The sequence below is a fragment of the Cebus imitator genome, unplaced genomic scaffold (assembly GCF_001604975.1).
Source record: "Cebus imitator isolate Cc_AM_T3 unplaced genomic scaffold, Cebus_imitator-1.0 Scaffold64, whole genome shotgun sequence".
Taxonomy (NCBI): domain Eukaryota; kingdom Metazoa; phylum Chordata; class Mammalia; order Primates; family Cebidae; genus Cebus; species Cebus imitator.
Genome location: NW_016107379.1, coordinates 1,667,911 through 1,689,059, shown reverse-complemented (window position 1 = coordinate 1,689,059; position 21,149 = coordinate 1,667,911). Strand labels below are relative to the sequence as shown.

The window sequence follows — 21,149 nt, the reverse complement described above, 5'->3', positions numbered from 1 at the left end:
TTTCTCTTGTTGCCCATTGCCCAGGCTGGAGTGCAATGGCATGATCTTGGCTCACTGCAACCTCCACCTGCCGGGTTGAAGCGATTCTCCTGCCTCAGCCTCTTGAGTAGCTGGAATTACATGCATGCGCCACCACCCCCAGCTAATTTTGTATTTTTAGTAGATGTGGGGTTTCACTATGTTGGTCAGGTTGGTCTCAAACTCAGGTGATCCGTCTGCCTCGACTGCCCCAAAGTGCTGGGATTATAGGCCTGAGCCACCATGCCTGATCCTTATCTTTTTTTCAATACCAGCAAGCCAAGGATTAACTAGGCTCAGATGGTGACATTAGTGTAATTACCTGAAGCTTGGATGAGTGTGGGAGGAGGGAAGAAAGGAAAAGGGATTATGTGTTTAAAATGTGGCTGCTTAGCTATTGGGGGTTAGAGTGGACAAAAGTTATCTCAAAAGACAGCTTTGGTGAGCAGATACCAAACGACTTCTCTAATTTGGGAAATGAGACATATTCTTAAGGGAGAGTGAAAATTAACTGAGGAGTTTAACTACCAGCACTAAGTTCAAAGACTCAAGAGTAGCTTGGGAAAAAAAATGGAACCAATATTCAAGAGTGCAGCAAAGACAAGTTTGGAAGACAGGAGTAGGCAGTGAGTGGAAGGGGAAGGAATCTAAGAAACATTGCCAGTGGAGGCTGATCTGTTTATTTTCCGAGGCTAGTATCTGCCACTACTTTACTGGGCAATGAAGGAAATAGGGCCGTGTACTTATAAAGAGATGTATTAGACCAATCCAAGAGAAAAACTGCAAGGAAGCCGAGCATTTGTACAAAGACAGTTAGTATGTTCTGGCCCTCACTCACTGAAGACTTGGTGCCAGGCACTGTCATAGATATCAGGAATATGGCAACCCTTCTCTGCCCTTGACACTCCCTCTCCCACTTCCCTGATTTATCTTTGTTGCTAGTGCTTTTAACTTTCTGAAATGCTACCGATTACACTTACTGATGTTTCATTTCACCCATAGAATCTAAGTTCCGTGGACACTAAGCTCGATGAGGGCAAAACGTTTTCTGTTTTGTTCAATGTTGTATTTGCAGCATCTAGAGAATGCCTAGTTAAGTCATTACTTGCTGAACAAATGAATGAATTGCATAATTTATTTGAGCTACTTGCACAGGAATGAAGAGTGATCACGTGTACATCAAAACCTGTCTGAAAACTAAATAATGATAATTACATGAATGTGACTGCACATGTATGAACAGTACTTAAGGCAATTTTTTTTTCAGTAAATTAAAGGAAAACAACTGCACTCAAAGGTAAAGATGTAGTCATTGGCCCACTCAGGTGATTCAGTCAAGACTTACTGGCCTACCATGAAAATTCCTTTTCCCTTATTGAAAGGGAATTTGTTTTTATCCCTAAAATCTCAGTGGCTTAAGTCAATGCAACTTATGCAATGCTGGTTGCAGGAGGTCCTGTTTTTGTGAAGCTGCTCCAGCAGAGTCCATCTTTCTGAATAGAGATGTCCATGTGGACCTGACCCCCTAAGACCCATTAAGCAAGACAAGCAAGTGCCCCTGTCTTCTAAAGACAACAGATTCTGGCTTTTTTATCTTATCGTGAAGGAAATTCTATCACATCAGCCCAGTCACTGACCTTGAACACTCAGGCCTGGCAGGAGAAGCTGTGCACAGTGTCAACAGGCCCAGTTTTTATCATGGTGAATTTATCAATTCCTCATGGAACAGGTTGAATTTATAAAATGTTTGCAGGCAGTGGTTGTAAAAGTAGGCAGTACCAGGAAACAATCAGACATTTCCTATTTCTCTCAAATTTTCAAAATTATAATTTCTGGGTAGACTAATAGACAAATTGCTCATATAAGGAAAAGAAGTTTATTTATATGAGAATATTAAGAAAGAGTATTAAGCATTATAAAATAGCATTCTTTTCATTTTTATAAATATTGGTAATAAATTTTTTAAAAAAAATGCAGGAGTAAATTTATTTTTATTTTTCTAAGTATACACATATGTGTATATAATTTTAAATGAAAACAAGTTTATACTACACAATCTTTTTCATTTTTTGGCATGGCAGTGCATATGGCACTACTTTAATTTTTTTTTTCAATGGATAACATTTTATTTTATCTTCTTCTAAACCTTTTATTGGAATTTTAAAATATTACCTGGCTAATTTTATTATAAATAATTTATCATGTCTTTACAATTTTTTTTTATTTTTTAAAGCTACATGTGCCTCTGAAATAGTGGGCACCTTAGTTTATTTTAAGAGAAATATGTTAAGATGCCCTAATATATATATATATATTTTATTGTACTTTAGGTTTTGGGGTACATGTGCAGATCATGCAGGATTGTTGCATAGGTACATACATGGCAATGTGGTTTGCTGCCTTCATCACCCCATCACCTATATCTGGCATTTCTCCCCATGTTATCCCTCCCCAACCTCCTTACCCCCTGCTGCCCCTCCCCTAGTCCCCCCCAACAGATCCCAGTGTGTGATGCTCCCCTCCCTGTCTCTGTTTGTTCTCATTGTTCAATACCTGCCTATGAGTGAGAACATGTGGTGTTTGATTTTCTGTTCTCGTGTCAGTTTGCTGAGAATGACGGTTTCCAGATTCATTCATGTCCTTACAAAGGACACAAACTCATCATTTTTTATGGCTGCATAGTATTCCATGGTGTATATGTGCCACATTTTCTTTGTCCAGTCTATCATTGATGGGCATTTGGGTTGGTTCCAGGTCTTTGCTATTGTAAACAGTGCTGCAATGAACATTCGTGTTCATGTGTCCTTATAGTAGGACGATTTATAATCTTTGGATATATACCCAGTAATGGGATTGCTGGGTCAAATGGAATTTCTATTTCTAGGTCCTTAAAGAATCGCCACACTGTCTTCCACAATGGTTGAACTAATTTACACGCCCACCAACAGTGTAAAAGTATTCCTGTTTCTCCACATCCTCTCCAGCATCTGTTGTCTCCAGATTTTTTCATGATCGCCATTCTAAGTGGCATGAGAAATGCACACAGAACACAACTCACCAACAAGGACTCAAAAAATATTTTCACTGCTACTTGTGTTTTGCAAGGCAGACTAGTAGGTGCTAGGGATATAGCAGTGAGGAAAACAGACTTCTTGCCCCCATGGAGTACTATTCAGAGATAATAACTGTTAAACATTTAAAGATGAAATTGAAATCAGTGTCTTTTGACTTGACTCCTGATTGTAAAGGAGAGAGACCTTCTTTTATTTGCACGCACACATTTACCTTTAGGACACTGAAGCAAATGGGCACAGCATAGCCTACAGCTGCTTTGGGTATAGCCTATTCTCAAATCAGAGTCCCTCTCAGAGTGCATCAGACCTTCCAAATCAAGACACATGCATTGGACTGATATCATAGGTTATGAAAAGCAAATAAACAGCTGCTTCTGCAACATAATTTTTACTAAATTAACAAAATCCATGGCTACATTTCAAATGTGTGGATGACACCCATAGAAAATAAGCAGGCAAGTGAATCCTCTCAGTTTATTATAAAATTCAATATTAAGCTTAATTCTTGACTAATGGTAAAGCTAACATTGACATTAGCTAGATTCCAACTTTCAGCCAAAACAAATTGGTTTCACAGAGACCAGAGTTCAAGTTCAGTCAAAAGCAGGGACGTCTCCTATATAAAAGTTGGTAAAATAACTCTTCCTTACTCTATGAATTCTGTCATAATGCTTTCTGTTACACTCTCATTTATTTTGTGATTGGTACTAGAACTTCTCAATTCTTATCGGGTCAAATAGAGTCCAGATATAGACCAAATGTAATAATAAATTAAAGTGGATCGACTTGTGTTTTTGTTTTTTAAATTATTTATATGCATATACTATTATTAACAGATAAATTGTAAAGTTGGAAAGAGAATGCTAAGAAGAATATAATGGCTGTGTTGTCATGTGTTATTTGTATTTTTAGCTTTCTCTAAGAGTTTAAGTCAAGAAAATCACTAAATATGTTGGGGAATGGGAATTAGAAGGTATGTGATTCAGAGAAACTAAATACCAGGTTGGAGACACCTTTGGCGGTAAGGACACCTAAATACCAGGTTCCAGATCTGCAGTGTTGACTCATCCTCAGAGTTCCTTAGCTGAGTTTTTGAAAAAATTTCAGGGCCTAAATGGATTGTTCTCCATCAAGAGCTGAATTATACCTCAGTCTGTCTTTAGCTATCAAGTGAATTTTCATGGTTCGGAAATCATCTTTTAAAAATTATGATTATAAATTAAATGCTAGGGACACTCAAAAAGAGTAGACTGTCCATTCAGAACTTGAATTACTGGGATATACATTTTCCTGGTGTTGCACAACCGGGCTTTGCATCCGCTGAGTGTCTGTCCTTCTCCAGAAGAGGCTGCCTTTCTCTGACAGTGGGAAGACATTTCCTTGCCTATGAATGTGACTGAGGATGAAATATATTAAGATGTTGAGGCTCACCTGGTGTCATTCCTGAAGGAATCAGCCGCCCACATTCGGAAGACTTAGAGTGGCACTCCTTGAAGTAGCAGCTGGTATACATGTGGCTGCTAAACACTCACATCAGCCTAAACTGCAAAACTAGAAAGTGCCAACACCAAAAGTTAGCTTTGCATTTGAATGGAGGACACAGTCATCCCTTCTCTTTAAGGCTGATTAATTATACAATTTACATGTAGCAATCACTTGTAAATTACAAGCAGCAGGCAACAGATGATACTGTAACTGTCTGTTCAGTAGTAATTTTTAGAGAGAAGCTTTCAAAATAGAATTGGTTTATAAAACAATGTAATTAAATAGGCTTCAAAGAGAAAATATTTAAACTCTTCTTCTTGCCCTACTTTACCCTTTCCTATTTGACCAAGGGAAGTCCTTTCTTAGGGGTTGTAACTATTGATTTCCAGGTAGATTCCAGTGCTGCCCTTTGATGTAACATGACTTTATAGGTGCTACATGATATGCAAAATTGACCTCAGTGTGTTCTAAATCTAGTCAGTTTTTAAATTTGTCTTTTTTATGTCACATGTGTTTTAAAAATCATAGAAATTTAAAAAGAGAATTGAGGGAAATCTCATCCAACAAAGGGAATCTCTTTATTTGAATAAAGTGTCCCTGAGGCATTTGTCAGGGGTCATGAACCAGTAAAACTTTATGCCAATCACACATCAAATAACATTACCAACATAACAACAACAAGGCCAAGCACCTTTCCGCACCTGCCAACCAACAAAACGCATCAGTACTATAACATGTAAAATTCCTACAGGTTAAATGTATGCAGTATTTTGATAAGCTGATTCAAATTTTGTATTTAACTATGAGAATGAAATAAAAACATGACAGTAAACAAAATTATATTTCCTCTCTACATTCACCCTGTGAAAAGCAGCATCTTTTTAAAAAGGACTTGAGTGTAGAGGGTGAAGAAATGTATGGTTTTTTGTGACTTAGCAGCATTCTGACCTGTATGTAACGTGTTAGAAATGCAAAATATTTTACGATTATGAGTTACCTTTATTACCTAAGACTCTGTTTTGAGTTATATTGGAATGCAGCATCAGTAGCTGGCAGTGAATGAAGAATATTCATAAACAGTTTGTCATGCACTCCACTCCCTGGAATGTACTGTTTTTCTCATGACACATCTACTCTCTTGCCTACGTTGCTCTACACAGACCCTGGAAAAAATGAAAGGTAGAACATGGCTAGTGATGTTTGAGGTTATTAAGAGTTAACAGAATCTGCTCTAAATACCCTTTATAAATGAATCAACTCTTTTTTTTTTTTGAGACGTAGTTTCACTCTTGTTGCCCAGGCTGGAGTGCAGTGGCGTGATCTCAGCTCACCGCAACCTCTGCTTCCTGGGTTCAAGAGATTCTCCTGCCTCAGGCTCTGGAATAGCTGGGATTACAGGCATGCGCCACCACACCCAGCTAATTTTGTATTTTTAGTAGAGACGGGGTTTCTCCAGGTTGATCAGGCTGGTCTCAAACTCCTGACCTTAGGTGATCCACCTGCCGTGGCCTCTCAAAGTGCTGGGATTACAGGCGTGAGCCACTGTACCAGGCCTGAATCAACTCTCTCTTGGGTTTAAAACTAATTGATATCAATGTGGTATATTTGTGAATAGCAGAGTCTTTGGAGACTCTTATTCTAAAAACAGTCCAGGGAGGACTCCCCTGTTGTCAAGAGAAGCACATCTATTAATAGGTCAATAACTGCTCTTGTAAAACACTATTTTCACTCCTAAAAAATACCTAAAATAATGTCAATTATATAGACAGTATTTTTAGGAGTATTTACTTGTTTGCCCTATTAGACTGGAGATTAAAATGGAAAGCTCTGCTTTTGGCTTATAAATCACTGTGGTATAGAACATGCAATCAGGGAATACCAAGACCCAGTCATAGAGCAGATGCAATCCTGGTTCCCCACTGCATCTGCCCTCTCAACTGTAGTCACTGGTTACTCCTCTCTGCTCTATTTCCTACCAAAACCCGATTATAGGAGTTTATTCTCCCTCAGCTACTTTCTTCTTATTGTGAACAAAAACCAATGTGCTATCTCTCCCAGGGAATTTTGCACATTAAGCCTTTTGCTAATTATTAATCACAGAATTAATATCTCCGCCTGTCAAGAAAGTTCAGGTGCAGGTAATCAGAGGGTGGGGCATCTTTAACCTTTACACTTATAATTGCCCCACCTCTGTACTTGCTGGGTGAATTAGGCCAATGGATTATCACTCCATTTGGCATGTCATCTGCTAACTTGCCCCGCTTAATTTCTAGTAACACAGAAATTTTTAGGAAGACTAGTTAAGGTCTATATTTTTTTGAAAATATTACTGCTATACATGCTTCTTAGAAATATTAGAGTCATTTTGAGCAATCTTTTAGCTTCAAGGAAATTAAGGTATCTTCCACACTAATATATTCAGAACTATTTATCTTATAAGAAGAGTTAGTTAAAAAATGAATCCAAGAGTCACCATAAGAAAGATTTAAGATTATCAGCCAAAATGTTTCTGTTTGTGAGAGAAAGCCTTGAAAATGTGAGGCCAAAGGCTTTTTCTCTTTTCCTTAAAAGTTGCATGTAACTAAAAGATGCATGGATATTTCTTGTTTTTTATTATTTTAGCATTTCTTAAAATTTATGCTAATACTGGTTGATTTAATCTTTGAGAACAGAAATTCTGTGTGTCCGTATAGTCTCAGAATCCAAAGCTTAACTTCAGCCTGTAGAGTATTTGCAGGTGCACAGACCACATGAAGCTCCTGAGTTTTTAGACAGATTGTTTTTGGTGATTTTGGGATCCAATTTGACTATCTCTGTCACTTTTATTTTACCTGAGCTCCTGATTTAGGAAAAGTGATGCAATGTGTCAAGTACAGTTTGCCATAGGACTCTAACATTGATATACATGTCACTTGGTAGAACGCGAATGCCAATGCAGTTTATATAGACAAACCAGTTTTTAAAACTGAATTCTGTCAGTAACTTTTCTAACTGCTCACCAACAGGATTGGTGATTGTCTTGTCTGTGCTTTGGTATCTGGAAACGCTTTCCTTTTCAGCAGGACTGGTTTCATTAATTGCAGGGCCCCTTGCAAAATGCAAATGCAGAGTCCTTTGTCAAAGACGAAGGGAAAAAATGTCATTTAACATACTGAAACGTAAAGTGTTTTTTATTCTTCTGTAGTCTCTCTCAGGATGTCATGGGTGTGTGTGTGTGTGTGTGTGTGATTTGTTGTCATTCTAAGAAAAAATTTAAATTATTAATGTGAATTTTATCATTCATCTTTATATTGTACAATGTCAGCTTTGAATGTAAATATAATATTTAATTCACATCCAGAATCACTGAAATTATACAATTTGTGTTTTGTAGCTTATACATGCGTATGTATTTCATGCTTACAGAACAGTAGACATGCTATCCAACTGACTCAACAGTGTTTGTTCCACTTCTTGATACACATACATTCTACCAACACTCTACTTCTGCCTAATATTGATGACTAAAGAAGGACTAAAAGGAAAAGGACTATAGATTGCCTTATCTTTTTTTTTAACCTTCTATGCCATTGTTTTCAGCATAAGCGGCTAATACAGGAAAATAACATGAATAAAAAGGTATATAAGGTTTCTGGGTTGTTTGTGTTTATTATAACACCACTGTCTTCATGTTCCATATGAAGCCAGTTCTGGTTCAAGTGGAAAGCATGATCGCTTGGGGCTGTCAGCGTCCTTGTTTACTCAGTTGAAGATACAACCTTGTACTTGCTTTGAGTCTTCCTGAACTCCCACACATTGTGAGTTCACTGGAATTCTATGCTCACAGGACACTGCGCACATTATATGCACATGGGGTAGCAAGGAGCAACAGACATGCCTGTGGTACTCATCTCCTCTGCTGCTGTGCATCCGCCATTGTTCCATCCACCTTCACTTATAAAACTAAGTTTAAGAATACAGCTATTAAGAATTTTTAAATGGCAACAGCATAGCATTATACCAAGTGGGGTCCCTTCTGAGGACCAAGTTCAGTGCTACTGTGCAGATCAAACATTCATAGAGCTGGCATTGAATGAACGAACTATCGCAAAGATAACTTGTTGCCAAAAAGTCATCCAGAAGGACATACTACTATGATTTATTTATATCTGGATTATTTATTCATACCACCTGTGCACATTTTGTTCTTTTGGCATGGAACAAAAGCAGCACACCTTATTCTAAAAGATGAAACTCTGCATCTCCAATCAATATACAGGTTTCTGTGCCTTTGACTGGTACCTTTCCTTGTCCATTCTCTACCCAAACTCTAAAGGCATCTTCATGCTCTTATTTTATTTTTTTTGGACCCCAAAGACACAAGACTAACATGGATCTGAATACATGTAGAGGATGAAGTGAGGGCATTCACTAAGCACAGGCACAGAGACAAGTCATATAAAAGAAAACTTTAATGTAGTTCTACAGTTAGCTGTGGGAAACAGACTGATTCTCCTGATTCTGACCTCTTTGTAAACTCAGATTCCATCATCATATTTTAGCTCCCAGGATCCTGCCTGATCTCTGGGCCTCCAGCCTCAGACTCTATTTTTTGTTTTGTTTTGTTTTTGTCTTTGAGACCGAGTTTTGCTCTTTCTGCCTAGGCTGGAGTGCAACAGCACAATCTCAGCTCGCTGCAACCTCCACCTCCTGGGTTCAAGCAATTTTCCTGCCTTAGCCTCTCAAGTAGCTGGGATTACAGGCATGCACCACCATGCCCAGCTAATATTTTTTACATATATATTTTTTTTTATCATACTTTAAGTTCTGGGATACATGTATAGACCATGCAGGTTTGTTACATAGTTATACATGTGCCATGGCGGTTTGCTGCACCCATCAACCCATCATCTACATTAGGTATTTCTCCTAATGCTTTCCCTCCCCTAGTCTCCCACCCATTGACAGGCCCCAATGTATGATGTTCCCCTCCCTGTGTCCATGTGTTCTCTTTGTTCAACTCCCACTTAAGAGTGAGAACATGCGGTATTTGGTTTCCTATTCCTTTGCTAGTTTGCTGAGAATGATGATTTCCAGCTTTATCCCTGTCCTTGCAAGGGACATAAACTCATTCTTTTTATGGCTGCATAGTATTCCATGATGTATATGTCCAACTAATTTTTGTATTTTTAGTAGGGACGGCATTTCACCATGTTGGTCAGGATAGCCTAGAACTCCTGACCTCCAGTGATCTGCCCAACTCTGCCTCCCAAAGTGCTAGGATTACAGGTGTGAGCCACCACACACAGCCTCCAGCTCTTCTAACACATTCTTCACTATGACACCAATGAGAAGGAGAGATGAAGGCATGAGAAGGAACAGAAGGATAAATAAGTATAGTGTATGCATGAGAGACAGTAGAAAATTTTAGCTATAACAAAAAGTTAAATTTGAGATAGGAAGACAGGTTAAGGCCAAAATACAGTGCAAAATTTACACCAAAAAAAGCAGAGCTTAAATGTGGTGAATGCTCTTTGTGGCTTTTGGTTCTGAGCCATAGCTTAACCTAAATTAACGACAGTCTGTCACCTGCCTGTCACCTGCACTCTTACCATGTCCTTCCCTTTTCTTGTAATCCTAGCAAGATTCTGTACTCTTTGGCATACTTCCTCACTCCTCCACTTCTAGAAAGCTGCCAGTAATCCTTTTTAGCTCAACTTCCATTTCCAACCAATGGGTAAGTTCCGCTGACTCCTTCAGACTGCCTGCTCTTCTGTAGTCTTTCTGCTATTTGCTAGTGCCAATACCCAGACATTAGCCTACCTTTCCTGGTTGTGGTACCCGCAGCCTAAATAGTTGCCTGGTTTCCAGTCTTTTTTACCTTCAAATGCATCCTCCTCTCCACTGAGGAAATCCATTGAAACATTGTTAAAAAGAATCCTATGGTTCTTGCCTTGCAGTTCTTTCCTGCACCATGTCTCACCATCCCAGTCTCACCTGGAAAGATCAAGCACCAGAGTTATTTGCAGTTCACAAAGAAACTCAGCATTTCTTTTTATTCCATACCTTTTTTCTTGCACTCATGAGATTTCCTCCTCCTCAAACACCATATATCTCTTTTCATATCCTCAGACCTGCTCTCTTCTCCCTCCCCACACCACTTCTTTGTCACCTAACTTTTATTCTGTCCCATTGTGCTCGGCTCTGGGGGCCACCTTCTCCTGGAAGCCTCCCAGCAACAGGGGGTTTTTCTCCCAGGTATGTTAGATGCTCCTCTTTTTGCTCCTCCTGCATCTTCTGCATACCTCTAGGCTTAATATGCACCACCTCTTTTAGATAGAATTTGTTCATCTCTTTCCCCAACTACACTGTGGGAAGCTCCTTGAGGGTAAGGCATATGATGTCCCAAGTGCCTGCTCAGCACTGCCATGCAGATCCCCACCCCTTCACATGTCTGCATCTGCTTTGTCACTGGTCACTGCAATATCCTCTCCCCAGTTCATTGGAAAACCTTTCCCATGCTGACTATCTTCTGCCCTGAGTCCTTTTTACCAATACTGAGGCTTTCCCCCACCCCCTAAGATGCCTTGTGTTTGTTGACTAGGGCTACTATAATACAGTACTACAGATTGGGGGGCGTTAAGCAGTAGAATTATTTCCCTCACATTTCTGAGGGCTTAAAGTCTGAGATCAAGGCATGGGCTGTATTGGTTCCTCCTGAAGCCTTGCAGATGGCTGTCTTTCCCCCAAGCCTTCACATGGTCTTTCCTCTGTACGTATCTGTCCCCTAATCTCCCCTTCTTATGAGGACACCAGTCAGATTGGATTAGGGCCCACCCTAATGACTTCGCTTTAAGTAATTGCCTCTTTAGAGACCCTGTGTCCAAATACAGTCCTATTAATATTTATCATATTCTGAAGGACTGAGAGTTAAGACATATAAACTTGGAGGAAAAATAACCCATAAAGTGCCTCTTACCCATTAATACCTTTCCCCAAATTTGTTGCCAGTCTCAAGCAGCTCCCACCTTCGGAGATGCAGGTTACAGCATCCCTGTCTCTCTCTTTCCCACTTGTTGAAAGCACTGTTGTGAGCTGTTTGCATTTGGACCCCCTTGGACCTCATAGTTCTGGGATTTCATGTATGAAGTTGACCTCCAGTGATATATGGGAACTATGGAAAATTATTTCTTCTTCTATGTGATACTTTCACGTCTGAAAAAATGACTTGCTATTTTCATTTCCCTTCTTATTTTTTCCAAACGTCTATAGAATCTAGAGTTTATATCATACAAGTGAATGGACTATCATGCATTGTAATATCACCTGTCATGGTTTGACATTCCAAAGAGATGTATAAAAGATTGTTGCTTGTTTTCAGACAAACAAAGAAGATTGGATCTTCTTATATATATATATATATATATATATATATATATATAAGCAAATTATATACTATACTTTTTTTTTGCTAAAGAAATGAGCCCCAAAGAGGTTACATATCAAGTAAGTGTTTAAGGCCAGCTTTCAGATTCAGGTCTTCAGACTACAAGGCCAACAATGTGCTTTTCACTACATCATTACCTTATTTATAAGGTCCTCAGAAGCAGACATAAATGTATTTCATAAGCACTTACTTTTATAAACCTATGCTTATTTTATTAACTCAATTGATTACTTTTAAAAAATATTTAAAGTATTTGCTCATTGTAGAAACTTTAACTGTATGTTTTATTTTAAATGAGTTGAAAATTTATAATTATGGCTTATAATAGAAAATTATTGGATATGTTTACAATTTAAAAGTAAACATACTCATTTAAACTTATTTAATAAATGAATCTATTTTGTACCTTTTATAATTTTTATAATTGTTATGCTTTTTATTTAAACATTTTAAAGATAATTTTAACTTTTAGATTCAGGGGTACATGTGCAGGTTTGATATGTGGGTATAGTGCATGATGCTGAAGTTTGGGGTAAGAATGACCTCATCACCCAGGTATAATAAGCATAGTACCCCATAGGTGGTTTTCCAGCCTCTGCCCTTCTGCTCTCTCCACTCTAGTAGTCCCCAGTGTCATTTGTTTCCATCTTTATTTCCATGGGTACCTAATGTTTAGCTCCCACTTATAAGTGAGAACATGTAATATTTGGTTTTCTGTTCGTGTGTTAATTGTTTAGGATAATAGCCTCTAGCTGCATCTAGGTTACTGCAAAGGACATGATTTCATTCTTTCTGTGGCTGTGTAGTATTCCATGGTATATCCGTACCACATTTTCTTTATCCAGGCAGCTGTTAGTGGGCACCTAAGTTGATTCCATGTCTTTACTATTGTGAATAATGCTGCAATGAACATATGTATTCGTGTGTCTTTTTTAGTACAATGATTTATTTTCCTTTGAAAATACTGAGGATTTTCCTATACTCAGTAAAGGATGAGTGGGTTGAGTGGTAGTTCTGTTTTAAGTTCTTTGAGAAATCTCTAATCTGCTTTCCACAGTGGCTGAACTAATTCACATTTCCACCAACAGTATATGAGTGTTCCCTTTTCCCCACAGCCCTGTCAGCACTTGTTTATTTACTTATTAATAATCACCATCTGATTGGTGTGAGAGAGTATCTCCTTGTGGTTTTGATTTACATTTCTCTGATGATTAGTGATGCTGAACATTTTGTCACGTTTGTTGGTCACTTGTATGTCTTCTTTTGAGAAGTGTCTGTTCATGTCTTTTGTCTACTTTTTAATGGGGTTATTCAGTTTTTGATTATTAAGTTTTTTAAAGATTCTGGATATTAGACCTTTGTCAGATAGTTAATGAGTCTTTTCTCTCAGTCTGTAGGTTGTCTGTTTATTCTGTTGATAGTTTCATTTGCTGTGCAGAAGTTCTTTAGTTTAATTAGGCCCCACTTGTCAATTTTTGCTTTTGTTGCAATTGCTTTTAAGGACTTAGTCATGAAGTCTTTGCCAAGGTCAAAGTCCAGAATGGTGTTTACTAGGTTTTCTTCTAGGATTCTTATAGTTTGAGGTCTTACAAGTAAATATTTAAGCCATTTTGAGTTTTGTATATGGGGAAAGGCAGGGGGTCCGGTTTCATTCTTCTGCATATGGCTAGCCAGTTATCCCAGCACCATTTATTGAATAGTGAATCCTTTCTCTATTGCTTATTTTAGTCAACTTTATCGAAGACCAGATGTTCATAGGTGTGCAGCTTTATTTCTGAGTTCTCTATTCTGTTCCACTGGTCTGCTAATGTTTCTGTTTTTGTATAAATACCATGCTCTTTTGTTTACTGTAGCCATACATCATAGTTTGAAGTTAGGTAAGGTGATGCCTCCAGCTTTGCTCTTTTTGCTTAGAATTTCCTCGGCCATTCAGCCTCTTTGGTTCCATATGAAGTTTAGAATAATTTTTTTCTAATCCCGCAAAAAATGACATTGGTAAGTTTGATAGGAATAACATTAAATCTGTAGATTGCTTTGGGCAGTATGGACATTTTAATAATATTGATTCTTGAAATTCATAAGCATAGAATGTTTTTCCATTTGTTTGTGCCATCTGTGATTTATTTCAGCAGTGTTTTGTAGTTCTCCTTGTAGAGATCTTTCGCCACCTTGGTTAGATGTATTTCTAGGTATTTTATTATTTTTTGTGGATATTATAAATAGGATGGTTTTCTTGATCTTGTTCTCAGCTTGAACATTATTGGTCTATAGAAATACTACTGATTTTTGTGCATTCATTTTGTGGCCTAAAGCTTTAGCGAAGTTACTTATCAGTTGTGGAACCATTTGGTAGAGTCCTTAGGTTTTTCTAAGCATAGAACCATATTGTCAGCAAAGAGAGATAATTTGACTTGTTCTTTTCCTATTTGTATGCCTTTTATTTATTTATATTGCCTGATTTCTCTGGTTAGGACTTCCAGTACTATGTTGAAAAAGAGTGGTTAGAGTAAGCATCCTTGTCCTCTTCCTGTTCCTAAGGGGAATGCTTCTAGCTTATTTACATTTCTATAAACTTTTATATTACTTATAAATAAATATTTTTATGTAAAATTTTTGTAATATTAGCAAAGAGCTAAGTTACGGTACTTAGAAAATATTTGCTGATTAATGATAGGGGAGAAATCTATTTTTAAATTATAATAGAGATTAACTGATACCTGCTTTTTTACTCTGAAGAAGGCACCAGAGAAGACTTACAAGAAAACATTTTTTATTAACATGAAATATAATAGTAGAACTTATTACATAAGTTCATTTGCTGGACTGAATTTTAAAGTCCTTCAAACAAGCCTATGATATAGGTTTCATCCCATTAATGAGCTTAGCAAGGCTCATTAACTTATGCATGGTCTCAAAGGTAGTAAGCTATGGAGCCAACATATTTCCAACTCAGTGCTCACTGTTTCACTGTGACACAAGCTGAAGAAATTACAGGATGGAGACATAGTCAGCAATTACTCATTGAAACCAGGAACATATTGGGCACAGGCACTTGAAGCCAGTGAAGCCCATAAAAGGGACATTGGTCATCTGACACTGAGTTATTTAACCGCTGTGGTGTTTAGTGTCCTAACTTATAAATATGAGGTTGATGATGGCAGTTCCTCAGGGATTTGCTGTTAAGCAAAAAAGAGTTGGGTGTGTGTGTGTGTACAGACCTGTGTACTATATCTCTACTATATATATATATATAGTACATAAATATGTACTATACCTCTAATATATATACATATATAGTATGTATGTACATATGTATACATAAGTATATAGCATATGTGCATATATATTTAAGATAGCTGTATAAACCAGTTCAATCCTTTTGAAAAGCAATAATTGGATAGTAAATAAAAAGCCATAAAAATATCTATATTTTTGGCCCAGTAATCCTACTTTTAGAAATATATTCTAAATAAATGACTCAAAAGACAAAAATAAGAGCATATGTAATTACAGGGAGAAAATGAAAATGATAAAAATATGTATCAAGATACCAAATACATTATAGTCTATGTTGATGGAACATTTTATGATTACTAAAGATTGTAACTCTAGAGACCCTATGCAACAATACAAAATATGTGATACGTGATGCTAAGTGGATACAAGAGGTTAATACAAAGTGATGTTCTAGCTTAATACACATGCATTTGGATAAAGCCTGGCAGAAGACTCCAAGATAGGTGAGTATGTTGAAGGAAAGGTGCCTTCTTCTTTCAGAAGTCCCATCAATGTGGAGCGTTTCTTGTTGTAATGTTCTTTGTAATTGTAACCTTGTGGTGAGCACAGGTGGTGCTGAAGATGCATGAAACATGGGGAAGGAAGGTAACCGCAAAAGGGACATTTTAAAAATCAGCATGTAAGACATCCAGGAAATACAAATTTAAATGCAAAAGTTTAGCAGAACATTCAAGGGAAATGGGTACTGAGGGAGGTGCTGAAGAACACATTAGCATGTCAGACTCTAGCAAGATCCTGCCAAAAAAAACTGAAAACCCAGAATGCTTGTGAGTTTGTTCTCCCCTGTGACCTTCTTTCTGCTGGCAAGCCTGTGATAATAGCCCAAATGGAAGGAAGAAAATGTAGCAGTATGCACAGTTTACTTAAGTTCACCAAAATTTTCGAGTGTAGAAAAGGGAGGAAGTCTGGTCAAGCCTGAGTGAGTCAACATTTAATCGCCCTCCACCCAGTTCTCCTCCCTTCCCAAGGCCACCTCAGCTTTATGTCTGTGAGCTTGACCCTTCCAAGGAAGGAACTCCAGCTGTGATGGGAGGGGCCAGCCCAAATGCCTATTGGTTGGTCTCAACAGTCAGGTTGAGAGGCCAGAGAGAGCAGGGGCCAGGCCATTGGTGATTATCTACATTATATCCCCCTTTAGCAACTTTCTTTTTATTCTTTTCCCTCTGAGTATTTGAAAGGCCACAGCTCCCTCCATATCCTAGGCCCCAGAAACAGTTTGTAGCCTTTGAGCAGCCTGAGGAGCAACGAGAGTGCTTTGTCACCAGTTTGTTGAAAGCACTCTACCAATGCAGGGTGCAGTTATTTTTGCCCCTTAAATAGTGAGTGATAGGGTGAGGGTAGAGACGGGAATGGCAACCTTTAAGGTAGAATCTGCTTCCATCTCAAAACAGAACACACTGTTACTAGCCTCAAAGTATGAGGAGGAGGGACAGGCATTAGATGGACGTGAACATCCTTGTTTTATATGGAATATAAAATTAAGACTTCTGCGAGAGGAGGCATTCTTTCTCTCAGAATTATTAGGATCGTTTGGGCTGCCTGGTGACTCAGCCTTAAGCAGACGCTCCTTGATCTGATCCCACCGCTCAGTCGACTAGCTGAGCTTGCCAGATGATCCTCACATCTTTATTCCTTAAAAACCTAGATTATCTCTTTCCTTTTGCACCAGAAGTTGCTCTTATATTTCAGGCATCAGGATAAACATTGAAGGTGGTAATTACAGTTCAAGGCCATAACAACTTCTTTGGTCTCCTTTTAGGGCTCCAATGTGGAAAGTTAACACCAGACACCTTTCATGTGGAGATTTTCTGAGAAGTTCTGTAGCTCTTTGGAGTTCTGTAGCTCTGAAGTTATTATGGGAAGAAGATAAGGGGGCAAGTACCCTCATTTTCCAGAGATCTGGAGAGGATGGCTGGTTTGCCAGAGGCTTCAACAACTTTTCTCTAATTCTCTGCCAGTCTCCTTATTCCAAGTCCATCCTCAGCACCCACACTCCCACATTCAGCAAATAGTGAGTTAGTGTGAAACACTTTCAAGCCTCAGTCACCCAGACTGTGTGTGTGTACATACATATCTCGCATACATATATTACATGCATACATAGTACATATAAAACGCTGCATGTGGGAAAAGCCTGAAATGAGGATGGGGGATAGGAAAAGGGAAACGCTATTTAATAATAACTATATGTCCATCACTGCTCTGTGTTTTGCATATGAACCCACTGTTTCAGAAGTTCCCTTTTATGTGTGGCCCAGACTTAGATTTTCTGACCAAATAAATAATTTATAGGTAAGAAATCTATGCTTTGCAACTGCTAAGTTGTTTTGGTCTTAGGTATACCCAGTATAAATGTATCAGGGGAATGTTTGGTCTAAAGAAAATTAGGCTGCATGACACCCTAAGAAAGCCAGTTATGTGTTGCCATAGCAACTGGAGGAGCCTCTGAGTGAAGGGCAGAGTTTTTCAGATTCATCTACTGCCTCTGCAGATTGACTTCCTTGAAACAATCATGTTTCACATCAATACTGAACAGTTATTTTCATTTTTAAAATGTTACACTCTTAAGTTGATATATTTTGGCTTTTTCTCTGGTGCCATTCAGTATCTTTTTATCTTTGGAAGGTGGGAGTTGGTAACTGTATCCTTTGAAACTTACATGCATGCATTCACTAATATTGTTGGGAGCTATGCCAGTGGGGTTTGATGGTAATTACTCTTTGATGGCTGGAACATGACCTGTGAAATGAGTTGCTGGTCTCACTTTAACTCCTAATGGACAGGAATCCACATCTCTCAGAATCCAACTATAACCCTTGTTTTCAGACCCTGGGAAGAAGTTAGCGGTTTGAATGGCTTCTCCTGAGGGTAAACTATAGGGCCTGTTCCCCAGGAATTATATTTTGCCTTTCTAAACCACAGATATCTTTGCAATTAGTCTCAAAATACCCTGCAAGATGTGTGTAAATAACACAAACCACATTTGCAGACAGGGCCACCCTGGTTGAGAGTACAAATAATTTGCCTTAGGGAAAGGGGGTAAGATAATTAGTAACAGCAGGGATAGAGATTCCAGAGGGTCATACTCCATTCCTTGCTAAGTCCACAGGAAAAAAATCTTCCTTTTACTCAAGAAACACAGCCAATTAATGGACAGTATGGGTGGGGATGGGTCAATATTTGTTGATTAATTTTTGAAGTTCATTTTTATTTTATGGGGTTTATTGGTACCTACTATTAATTTTTTTTTTAACTAATAACAAGTCTCTTGATGTCTTCTTTACCAAGACTGAAAAAAGTGGGTGAAAATGTGTGTAGTGAGAATTGGGGCTGGAGGTTGGAGAGAGCTGGATCTAGTGGGGTGTTTTAGAAATTAGTAAAGCTGTGAAGAAAAAGATTTGGCTGACAAAAGAAAAAATTAATTGAAAAAAAAAGAGCACATACATTGTATAAGACCTGTTTTAGATATGAAGGATACAAGAAAACTAAAGCATGAGTTCTGTCCTCTGTATCTCACATTCACAGCAGATGGTGACAAGTACTCTGTCTTAGTCAATTTTCTGCTGCTATAACAGAATACCACAGACTAGGTAATTTATACAGAGAAGCTATTTATTTGGCTCATGGTTCTGGAGGCTGGAAAGTCCAACAGCATAGCACCAGTATCTGATGAGGGCCCTCCAATGATGGAAGGTGAGAAGTGAGCACAGGAGACAGAGAGAAAATGAAAGTTAAACTTATTCTTTTATCAGGAGCCTGCTCCAAAGATAACTTAACACATCCCCATGATAACAGCATTAATCTATTTAGGAGGGGAGAGCCCAGATAGCCTAGTTACCTCTTAAAGGCTTCATCTCTTAATACTTTTGCAATGGCAATTATGTTTCTGACATAAGAACTTATAGGGGACACATTCAAACTATAGCACATTCTAATAATAGTACCATGGGACTTGGTAGAGAGAAATTTATTCTGACTCTAGTAAGAAGTAGAGGAAAATAGTGAAATGTTTCCCAGGGAATTTGAGCTGGGCTTTTTAGAATAAGTAGGAATTCACAGGCAGATAAAATTGCAGAAAGTCTATTTTAGGAATCAGGAGCGGCATAAAAAAGGCATAAATTGGAGACATTTGTGAAAATCACATGGACCAATGTGACTTGAGATTTAGGGTAAACTATAAGGCAGAGTTGGAGTCAAAACTGAAAAAACAAAGGCTCTTTGAGAAGGCTCTGAATAGCAGGTAGAGGACTCTGGAAATTATCCAATATGGAATTAAAGATTTGGAAAACAGAGGGTTACATGGGGTCATTTTTTTTCTTTTTTTTTTCTTTCTTTTCCAAGATGGAGTCTCACTCTGTCACCCAGGCTGGAGTGCAGTGGCACAGTCTTGACTCACTGCAACCTCTGCCTCCCAGGTGCAAGCAATTTTCTTGCTTAAGCCTCCCACGTAGCTGGGATTACAGCACCACCACACCTGGCTAATTTTTGTATTTTTAGTGGAGACAGGGTTTTTGACCAGGCTGGTCTTGAACTCCTGACTTCTACCGTCCTCAGCCTCTGAAAGCACTGGGATTACATGCATGGGCCACCAGGCACAGCCAAGTCATTGTTTTTATGCAATGATATATTGGTAAAGTTATTTTTAAGAAGATTCACATAGTCTGATCCATGTTCTAGGAAGATGTCTTTAAGAGGTGAACATATTCTGAATTTATGTCAACATGTGTGTATTAATTCCTTCAAAATATCATAAATGGTATGCCTGCACAAGGTTAAATGGATTTGCACAGGCTGCAAACTAAGGAAGCCAGGCAAAAATGCTGACTCAAGATTTTCAAGTGACAGCCATCAAATTTAAATGCTTGAGGGGCACTGTTGTAAGAGGAAAATGGCTCCATGCAGCAGGAAAGCCAGTCACATCCCTGAAATTTCCCTCTCTCTGTTTCCTTTCTTGCAGGAACAGCAATGGAAACCTTCTGTGTACAGCAGCATAACTCCAGTTTGCTTTCCAAGCCCTCTGATTGAGAAGCCAAAAGGCAAAGTAAGAATGAACCTACTTTTATCAGACAGTATGATTCAAGCCAATTGGCTGTTATTTCTTTTTGTCTTGAGCTATTTGGGTGAAATAATAAAATTGATCTCATATAGGTAACTGATATAATCCAAAATTTGCACTATTTGGTTGGCCTTAGTAGGACTTTCTCAGGCAAAATGTTGAGCCTGAGGAACTTTGATCCAAGAGTCGCTGGCCTCAACAACTGCTCCACACCTATCCCTATGACATCCTCCCCAACCTCCTTCACCCCTCTGATCTCTCCACTCTGATTCACCTTCTTTCTTAGAAACTTATAAGAAAGAGGGTGCATTTAGTCACTGACATCTTCATGTGGAAGTCAGCCACAATACTAACTGTACAATATTTGTCATTTAAACTATCTTGTGGACTTAAAGACTTTGCCTCTAGAAACTGTAGGTATATGGTTGAACTGCTCCCGTTCTGGACCTGCAGCCACAGCCATCAGTCCCACTGGGGAGTGTAGAGCCCTAAGGGATGAGTGTGGGGCTCCCTAAAGCCAGCCTACCTGGGCCCAAATCACAGGTCTGCCATTGACTGGCTGTGTGACTTGAGCAAGTCCCTTGTAAAAATAAAAAAATAAAAAAACAAAAACAATGAAATAAAAACTCATCATAATGGTACCTGCCTTATGGTGCTATCACAAAAATTAAATAATTTATATATATATATATATATTTGGAGACAAAGTCTGACTCTGTTGCCCAGGCTGGAGTGCAGTGGTGTGATCTTGGTTCACTGCAACCTATACCTCCTAGGCTTAAACAATTCTTGT

At 38.4% G+C, this 21,149-nt stretch overlaps 1 protein-coding gene across 2 annotated transcripts in view; it reads left to right on the top strand.

The window, feature by feature from the left end:
- The window catches only part of RASGEF1B (RasGEF domain family member 1B), a 634,161-nt gene that overhangs the window by 441,467 nt on the left and 171,545 nt on the right, over window positions 1–21,149 (top strand). Inside the window, exon 4 of one of the 2 annotated variants that reach the window (XM_017530206.2) lies at window positions 20,258–20,341. The exons of the other annotated variant lie outside the window; for it this stretch is intronic. Coding sequence (XP_017385695.1) covers window positions 20,258–20,341 — 84 coding nt within the window. The remainder of the gene's footprint in view (window positions 1–20,257; window positions 20,342–21,149) is intronic. 2 annotated transcript variants of the gene reach the window in all.